General features: G+C 39.1%; 1 protein-coding gene across 4 annotated transcripts in view; it reads left to right on the top strand.

The window, feature by feature from the left end:
* SLC38A6 (solute carrier family 38 member 6) overlaps positions 1-10715 on the top strand; it is a 73170-nt gene that overhangs the window by 914 nt on the left and 61541 nt on the right. The window contains exons 1-3 of one of the 4 annotated variants that reach the window (XM_025295411.3): positions 487-622; positions 730-860; positions 2718-2791. In XM_025295411.3, the coding sequence (XP_025151196.3) occupies positions 787-860; positions 2718-2791 (148 nt within the window). In that variant the 5' untranslated portion in view covers positions 487-622; positions 730-786. Of the gene's footprint in view, positions 1-486; positions 623-729; positions 861-2717; positions 2792-10715 lie in introns of those variants that run through there. The other 3 variants (XM_025295412.3, XM_006043873.4, XM_006043874.4) reach the window with 3 other exon arrangements.

The following is a 10715-nucleotide window of genomic DNA, read 5'->3' as shown; positions in this document are numbered from 1 at the left end:
GACCTGTAAACGTCTTAATACAGAGATACTTAACCGTGAAGGAGCGTGAGAGGCCTGGTAATAAATACATAGCACTTCCCTGACCCTAAAACCTGTGCAGTGGGCACTTCGGCCCTTTAACTCAAGTCCCAGGGCAGTAACAGTTTCTAGGACTTTATTCCCAAATGCTGTTTTAGAGGAGAGTGTTTCCAAGGCTTATCCTCGCCAGAGCAACGTGAATTGCTTCTATTTACAATATCGTCATTGCATGGCATTCCTGCCCATCCTTTCAGTTGGGCAGACTTAATTCATTACGTGTATAAATAGAGATTAGTTGTGTAGTCCTAGTAATTGGGGAGCAACAGTTGTCTACAGCAACGTCAAGCTGACTCAGGGATTCTTCAGTTATCACGTGAGCTTGAGGCCATCTGCCTGCTCCCTGTCCCCACCCCAGTTTACCCTGTCTTCATCTTTTGCAGTCACAAGGTTAGTCATGCCTTCTTCCTGAAGCCTACTGGGTCTCTGCGCAGGTGGAGACGATTTTCCTAGGAAACTGGATTCCTGGAGCTGCACTAGTGGGAAGTGAGAAGGAAAGGAAAGGAAACGAGGTCCTGGTTGCTTGTTGAGCAACTAGTATGTCACAGTATGTCTGTGGTTTTAGGAGACTCTCCATAACCTGTCAGTCATTTCTTGACCAAAGTTGGACTTCACCATTCAAACACTAAACTCTATTAATTCGTGTGCTTACAGGAAGTTCACACACAGAGATCCCGAGGTGCTTCATTTGGTTTCTCAGTGTTTAATTTGATGAATGCCATCATGGGAAGTGGCATCCTTGGCTTAGCTTATGTTATGGCTCATACTGGTATCCTTGGATTTAGGTGAGTTTTTTTCTTATTTTACTATTTTTTCTTTTTTTCATTTTGATAGTACATTGAGAAGCAAAGAGATAGGCTGTAGAACTTGGTATTATACAATTTCTAGTTATTTCTGGGGTTCCTCTTATTCTTATATTGTTGCTAGTCTGTAGCTTGGAAGGATGCTATATAATTTGGTTTTTTTATCCTAAGTGTGGCTAATTTTAAAAAAAAGAGAAACTTGATCCACATTCCTTAATAACCTTAACAAGTGGCTTATTTGTTGTGTTCAGTGGGCCAAAGTAGATCAGAGTTTATCAGTCATGCAGATTATTTATAAATAGTGATTTTGTGACTGTAAATAAAACATATAATCCTTTGGTTTCTCTCCATCTCTTTCTCTCCTCCTGTTAAGAAGACTTGTTTCACTTTCTTTTTTTTTTTTTTTTTTTTGTTTCACTTTCTGAGGCTAGACATGTACCCTGTATTTATTCCTTTACATCTTTTAAGACAGCTCATGGCCAGTTTGCCCAAGACAGAAGGCATTGCTGTCTTTTCTGTGTTTCCATAGTACTTTTATATTCATTCTTTTATTATAATGTAATTATCTGTTTGCAAGTTATTTTCCCCACTGAACTCTGAAATCCTTTAGGACTAGATCTTGTCCTTAGCATGGAGCATCATGCTTAATAGAATGAATGAACAAGTTTGTTTTGTCAGTACAAGCAGACCTATTTTTTCTATGAAATTTAAAATACAGTCTCATGTAGGATCATTTTTGCTTTTACTTTGAATTTCTTGGTTAGCTAACCAACTTTTAAGTAACCGAACTTGCTTTTATTATGGGATGTATTTACAAACTTTCATAGTTTTAAAACTTAAAAGCTATGTATGACACCTCAGGCAAGACATAATCATAGGACTTATTTCCTAGTTCCATTTGAAAAATCACATTTTTTACTGCAGGATCTCACATGCAGGTATATACCACTGAATGGGGGCTTGCTGAATCATATCACAGTTTCCATCTGGTGATGCCAACCTTATTTTGTGAGGTCTCTGACATCAATTGACAAGTGTACTTTCACCTCTCCATTTTGCTACTTATTAACAAGTATTAAGTGGACTGCAATGATAGAATTTCTTCAACTTCAGGAGCACTCCTCTGGAAACTTGTCTTGCCAGTATCTTCCTGAGAATAAGTAAAGGATTATGTATGCTGTTTCTTTTCATACTTTTGGTGAGAGGACCCCAATTATTACATAACACATTTTTCAAATCATGTCATTAAAAGTGTGTTAACTGTATTTTTTTGGTTTGCTTTGTTGAGTATGTTTAATAGATGCTGAAATGCAGTGTTTATTCAAAATTATAGGGAGGTACTCATCACTGGGGGCTTCCCAGATGGCTCAGCAGTAAAGAACCCACCTGCCAATGCAGGAGATGTAAGAGATGTGGATTCGATCCCTGGGTTGGGAAGATCCCCTGGAAGAGGGAATGGCAACCCACTCCAGTATTCTTGCCTGGAGAATCTCATGGACAGGGGAGCCTGGAGGGCTACAGTCCTAGGGTTGCAAGAGTTGGACACGACTTAAATGACTAAACAACAGCAACACATCATTAAAAGGGGAGGGATAGAGTAAAGAAAAAAGACAATGGGATTTCAAAACTGAAACTTACTTCTCTTAAGTTGGAGAGAAGACAGAGGAGCCTAGAGGGCTACAGTCCATAGGGTCACAAAGAATCAAACGTGACTGAAGCAACTTAGCACTCATACACGTGACCGTTTGAATGTGAAAAAAAAAATGTTTTTTGAATGAAATACCATAAAAAGGAAACTTTTAGGGGACAAATTTGACCATGTGCTCTTTTATGTTTTAGTTTCTTGCTGCTGATAGTCGCTCTCCTGGCTTCTTACTCAGTTCATCTCCTGCTTAGCTTGTGTATTCAGACAGGTAAGTAAAATGTGTGCTTATTCATTTGATAAAATAGCCTATTGAGATCATGTCAGCCAGGTTGGGTGTCTCAAATCTAATTTCCAGTGGGAATATTACGTAGGGTGGTTGAAATGGAGAATTTCAGAAGGTCGGAATATATGGACCCAGTCCTTCAGGGGAATATCTGAGGACAGACGAGGAGGAGGAAACCGGCATTCTTCCCCTGCCTTTCTCCACAACATGTGACATAGATTTCTAGGTTAGAGTAGATTAGGGAAAGCACCTGAAAGATGTTTAACGTATCCAGACCTTGTGTTAGGGAGAAGCAGTACCCAGGTGTTCATGCTGATCGTCTTTCTCCTAGGGTGATCACTTTCTGGAGAACACCTTCCCAGATCTACTACTGCTGTCTCTGCCCCCCATATATAGATGTGTGTGTGTGTGTGTGTGTGTGTGTGTGTGTGTGTGTATATGTATATATATATATGTTTTTTCCACTTATGCAGTTCAGTCATGGATTGAATAAGTTCTTTTAAGTTGCAATAAATAAAAGCGTATGAATCGTGGAACTGCTTTCTTAAAATTTTTCTTTTGGCATTAACAAATACTCTGTGCCCACCAATCCTGGTCTTTCTATCTGCCTAGGCTGATCTCTCTTTGGATTGGGACAGTTATGATGCCAGAATCATGAGTTTAAGTCTTACGTGGATGGGTTCACTTTGCCCTGTTGTTTTCAGGTTTTTAAGAAACAGAACAGATACATAAAATAGATAAAAATGGGATTGTTCTCGTTGAAACAGGTGTTTCTTGAGTATTTTAAGACTCTTCAGAACAGAGTTCTAAATCCACAGCTCTAGGCTGTTTAATCTGTCTATGTATCAGACGCATCTGCAGATTGTTCTGTAAACAGAGGTTTCTAAGCCTCAGGGATTCTAATTCTAAGAATCTGAGGTAGGATTCAGGAATCTCTTTTTAAAAGTCCTCCAGGGGACTCTTACACAACACAGACTTAGGATCTATAGTTCATAGCTGTAAGTTGTGTCATTGCTTTTGGTCATTCAACCAACGAATACATTCCTTTGCTTGCAGGGGGCTTGGGTGACTGTGTAGACAGATAGAAATACCAGGAAATGATGCAGTATTAATCGCAAAGTAACAAGTTGTTCATACAACATCCCAAATTCAGGAGTAAGAGCATTAAAGAAGTGTATGCTGAAAGGGGACTGAATTTTAATGCATGTTTTGAAATTTTGCTTCTTTGTTTAAAAAGTTATTTTTACTTAATGGTGATAGTCTATCTAACATCTTCATAGGTTATTTTATCATGGTTTCTACTAAAAGATTAATATGGTAGTCAGTCATGTGGCAATTATATCTTCATTACCTGAAGTGTTTTGCTTTATTAATTTAAATTATTTGGAAGTAGTATTCAATTTATGAAGATTTCCAGATAATGCCATTTTTTTTTTTTTTTTGCTTTCCTTCAGATCATATGTATTTAACTTTAAAATTCTGACATCTGTTATTCTTTTCTATAACTTTGGGGCATCTAAAGTGAAAAGCTCTGTTTCTCTTTCTTTTTTCTTTTTCTTTGATTTTTTTGTAGCTTACTTGGTCCATGAACTAACTTCTTCATGATTCTTCATACACACTGCTGCACCTGTCTGCTGTTGATTGAATTCCTTCAGTCACTGTTAAGTTCTCTGTGCAGGTAGGCTTTAAAAATAATAACAAATCACATATATATATATGTATATATATATTTTGCATATGCTATACATATATGCTAGAGAATAATACACAGCTAAATTTCTCTCTAGTTTGTTGGACTGTCATAAAAGAGTATTCAGACTGGATTCATTGGTTGGAGAAAGGATTATCACAAGTCTTTACAGATTAGCTTCATTATTTGCCTAGAGCACAAGAGAAATTCTACCTTTATAAAAGTTCAGTTCAGTTCAGTCGCTCAGTCGTGTCTGACTCTTTGCGACCCCATGAATCGCAGCACGCCAGGCCTCCCTGTCCATCACCAACTCCAGGAGTTCACTCAAACTTATGTCCATCGAGTCGGTGATGCCATCCAGCCATCTCATCCTCTGTCATCCCCTTCTCCTCCTGCCCCCAATCCCTCCCAGCATCAGAGTTTTTTCCAATGAGTCAACTCTTCGCATGAGGTGGTCAAAGTACTGGAGTTTCAGCTTTAGCATCATTCCTTCCAAAGAACAGGATTTCTTTTAATGAAATTCTGGTATTTTTGATTTTATATAGGATTTGGGATATGTCTGGACTATTCTTGAGGGCTGAGGCATATAAGGTACCTTAATCTCTCTAGCCTTAGTTTGTGCTTAGTCATTCAATCATGTCCAACTCTGAATCCCCATGGACTGTAGCCTGCCAGGCTCCTTTGTCCATGGAATTCTCCAGGCAAGAATACTGGACTGGGGAGCCATTCCCGTCTCCAGAGGATCTTCCAGATCCAGGAAACCCTAGTTTGCCAGTTCTAAAATGATAGTGATAATACTTTTCTCTTGGGATTATTGTGAGAATGAAATATAATGACATACGTAAAATGTCAAGTCCTTGGTAAAATGCTAGATGAGTTCTCATTGGGCCAGAACCCATAAGGATTGCAAAGTGTATATATATATATATATATATATATATATACATACACATACATATATTGGCTGCATGGCATGTGGGATCTTAGTTCCCCAACCAGAAACTGAACCCATGCTCCCTGCAGTAGCAGAGTCTTAACCACTGGACCACCAGGGAGTTCCCCCAGGGTGCTGTACATACTGTACTGCTGTCCCAGAAACAGTTGGCTCATTATGATTCTCTGGGGAAATGTTCATGCTCTGGGAATAAAGGAAGAGCTCCCCGCCTCTGGTTCCCACATCAGTGTCAACAGAAGAGAATCAGAGTCTTAGAACCTAGCCTGTACCTGGTCAGGTCCCTACTTCCTAGTCCTTGCTCCCTACCACTCACTGCATTGTCATCATATTTGCCTTGAGATCATTTGGATGAATAATCTTATACCACTTAATTTATGTCACTCAGTTTATGTCAATCAGTTCAAGAATCCTATGTTATCCTTCATTTCCCAGACTCACCCAATATAGTTCTGTCATTTTCTTTTTTTAATTTTATTGAAATATAGTTGATTTACAATGTTGTGTTAATTTCTGCTATACAACAGAGTGATTCAGCTATACACATATGTGCATTTTTTCATATTCTATTCCATTATGGTTTATCACAGGATATTGAATATAGTTCCCCTTAACTCTTCTGAATATTTCCTTACCTTTCTTACTCTAGAACCTAAGACTTCTCTGTGAACACTGCTTTCCCTACAGTTCTCTCAAGTGGCCTCTCTTTTCTCTTCCATGTCCCTCATTCTGGTCTAAAGATAGGATAGATGTCCTACTGACATCTCATTTCTACTTCCTCTCCCTAAACCCCAGCTTTGAATCTCATAAAGTCTACCTTATGGATATCATATACAGACTCCTCATCCATGTTCTGTCATTTTGTGAACATTTTAGCTTCTGCTTTCCTTTCAGTTTCATCAGTATCACCCCATCTGGATGGGTACTGGACGATTTCAGTACCCATGTAGATAGTCTAACACTTTCACTTCCGTAACTTTTTCTCTTCTAATGATTATATTCTCTTCCTACCTCAGCTACTTATTTCCCTGGTCATACTATAGATCTTGTCTTTACCAAAATTTCATCCCCTCCAAAATCTCATTTTCAAGAATCCACCCTCCAAAAACTACCATCTTTTTAATTTGTTAAAAATTCATTCCCTCAAGTACTCCAACTCCTGCAATTCTTTGCCCCCCACCTGGATTTGAGTTCATTGATCTACTACTTTTTGCTCTCTCCTTCCCTCTCTTGTTCATATTTCCTCTCTGCATCCAGTTGAAGTTTCTTGTTGTTACAATCACACCCTTGCTCCTCCCTTTCACCATGCTACTTTCCTGGCAAAACTCCAATCATAGTTAAATGTAACAGCCTACCTCACATATGCACCTGCGCAGTTGACTACTCCTGAAGAAGAACATAAAGCCATGCAGATTAATGTCACTGTAATTCAGTGTCTAGTGGATCTGTGATGCTATCATCTAATCCTTATTAACTTCTTCAGTTCATTCACTTGCTTACTCTGCTGTCTAGGAGATGGCTTTCATTTCTTCTTTCTCTCAGACCTTCAACACATTCTCCTTGATTTCATTCTTAGCTGATATCCTCACTTTCTTTTTCACTGAGAAAACAGAAACCATCGTAAAAGAACTTTATAAGCTCTTACTACCACTTCCACCCACTTGTCTTCACCTGTACCTTATATTCTCTTACTTTGGATGAACTCTCTGTGTTCCTGTCTGAGGCTAGCCCCTCCACTTCTGCTGTGACCCCGTCTGCTCTCACCTTCAGTATTCAGCCATTTTCTCCCTTCTATCTTCTTTTTCATCATCTTTGTACTTTTCTTTCTATGAGTTAACAAATAGATCATAATTTCTTCCACTTAAAAAATGACCCTGCATTCATTCACTGTGCTCCATGCCTTCATAGGGGATGACTATCAGGTGGCGCTAGTGGTAAAGAACCTGCCTGCCAGTGCAAGAGACTCAAATTCAATCCCTGGATCAGGAAGATGATCCCCTCGAAGAGTTCATGGCAACCCACTCTAGTATTCTTGCCTGGAGAATCCCATGGACAGAGGAGCCTGGAGGGCCCCAGTCCACAGGGCTGTGAAGAGTCAGACACAACTAAAGCAACTTAGCACACATGCACACTGTCGTAGTAAAGCTCTTGTGAAAATAGTTATCTATACCAGATACTTCCCCTTCCTCTTATTCTCTCTTGAACATTCTTCAGTCAGCCTTTCCCCATTACTACACAGAAATTATTGTACCAGCATCTTCCGCTTTGCTGATCCAGTGGTCAGCTCTGTCTTCATCTTAGTTGACTGGTCAGCACCATTGAACACAGTTGGTCACACCTTCCTCTATAAAAAGCTTATTCACACTCTCCTAGTTTCCTTCCTGTTTCACAGAATATGCTTTTCCTCTGCTAAATCCTTTTTATCTCCCCATCTTCTAAACATTGGAGTATCCCTGGTACTGTTCCCCTGATCTCATTTCTTTTACACTCTTGGGCTCTTACAGCCAGCCCTAAAATTGATACCCCTAGCCTGGATCTCTTCCCTTGAATTTCAGACTCACATCCAACTTCCTCCATGATATTGCCACTTGGATATTTAATATGCTAATGTCAAATTTGCCTCTTTACACTGCCAGTCTACACTTTCCACTGTTTTCCTAAGTAAATGATAAATCTTCCTTCTAGTTGCTCAGGCCAAAGACCTTAGAATTATTCTGGACTCTTCTTCTCATACTCCAAATGCAATTTCCAAATGTGAGACAGTATCTGTCCTATAATTGTGAAAGGAAAATACTGACAAAACAAATGTGAAGACCGTGATGAAAAGGTATAGAGGCTAACCCTCGATCCAACATTTGTATTAGTATTTACCTACATGAGTTGAAAATTTATGAGCATGGATGTTTATAGCAGCTTTATTTATAATTGTTAGAATTTAGAAGCAACGAAGATGCCCTTCAGTGAGTGAATGGATAAACTGTGGTCCATTCAGTTAATAGAATATATTAACAGCACTTCAGAGAAATGAACTGTGAAGCCTTGAAAGACAGGGAGGAATCTTATAAAGGCATCTTGCTAACTGAAAAAGCCAGTGTAAAAAGGCTGCATTCTGTATGGTTCCAACTATATGACACTCTAGGAAGGACAAAACTATGGAGACAATGAGAAGATCAGTAGTTGCCAGGGCTTAAGAAGGAAGGAGGAATGACTAGATGGAAGCATACATGCAATTTAAGGCAGTGAGACTGTCCTGTATGATACTATACTGGTAAATACACGTCATTATTCATTTATCAAAACCATAGAATGTACAGCACCAAGGATGAACTCTAATCTATGGATTTGTGGTGATAATGATGTGTCAGTGTAGATTCACTGATGTGACAAATATACCCCTCTGGTGGGGGATTTTGATAGTGAGTGGGGCTGTGCATGTGTGGGGATAGAATGTGAAAACTATACTTTCTGTTCAATTTTGCTCTGAACCTAAAACTGCTGTAAAAATAATTTAAAAACTTAAGAAACAAACTCAGAGGGAAAGAGGATACAGAGATAATTCACAGACCAGATGAAAACTTTAAAAACTATATTTAATAGCTTCAGAGAAACAAAAGAAGATAGTACATCATTGAAATAAGAACAAGAAATTATTTCAAACGTATAGTAAGAGTATAAGAGTCCTAGATGTTAGAAATGAAATTTAAAATTAATTTAGTAGCTGGGTTGAAAAGAGTTAAGGAAATTTCCTGAGGGGAAATAAAAAGACAAGGAGCTTGAAAATGGGAGAAAAAATATAAGAAAATGAGAGGATCAGTCCAGGAGGTTCAGCATGCAAATAATAAGAATTCCATGAAAACAGAAAAATTAGATGATAGAAAATTATCAACAAAACAATACAAGCAAAGTTTGTAACTGAAAGAAATTAGTTTCCAGATTGAGAGAATTTTTCCTGGTAACCAGTGTAATAATTATAAAAGAATTCATATCAAGATGTATCTTCATGAAAAATTAGAAATACAGTTGTAAAGAGACTATACTGAAAGCTTCAGAGAGGAGAAACAAACAATTCTCATGCAAAGAGTCGAAAACTATAATGACAAGACTTCCCAGGAAGAACTATAAATAAGACTATAAAGCAATACCTTCAGAATTCTTGAGGAAAATGATCTCAATATCGAATGCTACATCCTGCCAAACTATTATTTAAGTGTACAGGTAGAATAATGACATAAAAGACTCAAAAAATTATCTCCTATACACTCTTATGTAATGAGCAATGGAGGATGCCCCTTACCAAAATTCAGTTCAGTTCAGTCACTCAGTTGTGTCCAACTCTTTGAAACCCTGTGGACTGCGGCATGCCAGGCTTCCCTGTCCATCACCAACTTCCAGAGCCTGCTCAAACTCATGTCTATTAGGTTGGTGATGCCATCCAACCATCTCATCCTCTGCTGTCACCTTCTCCTCCTGCCTTCAATCTTTCCCAGCATCAGGGTCTTTTCCAATGCGTCAGTTCTTTGCATCAGGTGGCCAAAGTAGTGGAGTTTCAGCTTCAGTATCAGTCCTTCCAATGAATATTCAGGACTGATTTCCTTTAGGATTCACTGGTTGGATCTCCTTGCTGTCCAAAGGACTCTCAGGAGTCCTCTCTAACACCACAGTTCAAAAGCATCAATTCAGTGCTCAGCTTCGGTGCTCAGCTTACCAAAATTAGGTGGTACCAAAAAAATTAGGGATCCAGCACAAGGGAGAGGCTCATTGGTGGCTCAGACAGTAAAGAACCCTCCTGTTCAATCCCTGGGTTGGGAAGATCCCCCGGAGAAGGGAATGGCGACCCACTCCAGTATTCTTGCTTGGAGAATCCCATGAACCGAGGAGCCTGGTAGGCTGCAGTCCATGGGGTTGCAAAGAGTTGAACATGACTGAACAACTTACACACACAGCACAGGGGAGAAGTGGAGGGAATTCCCAGGACAACAGCCAAACAGCAGGTCTGAGAGCCACCTGCAGGTTGAAGCACTTCTTTTTACAAAGGCGAAGTCAGCTTTCCAGGTCATGCTTGCCTTCAGGATTTGGAAATCCTTTTCTTTTTCTTCTTCCTGAAGAGAGTGCCTTTCTCATTTGCCTGTCTAGCTCTGATTTGTACTAACAGTACCTATTAGATTAGCAGTAGATTAGCAGTCAGACCTGGCTGTTACAGAAGTCTAAGAATCAAATAGTGGAAGATTGAAGCAAGGTATTAACAAAGAGAATAAAAGGGGAAAAAA

The sequence above is a fragment of the Bubalus bubalis genome, chromosome 11, assembly GCF_019923935.1.
Source record: "Bubalus bubalis isolate 160015118507 breed Murrah chromosome 11, NDDB_SH_1, whole genome shotgun sequence".
NCBI lineage: Eukaryota > Metazoa > Chordata > Mammalia > Artiodactyla > Bovidae > Bubalus > Bubalus bubalis.
Note: the sequence above shows the minus strand (reverse complement) of the source record. Positions and strands in the feature narration are given on the sequence as shown.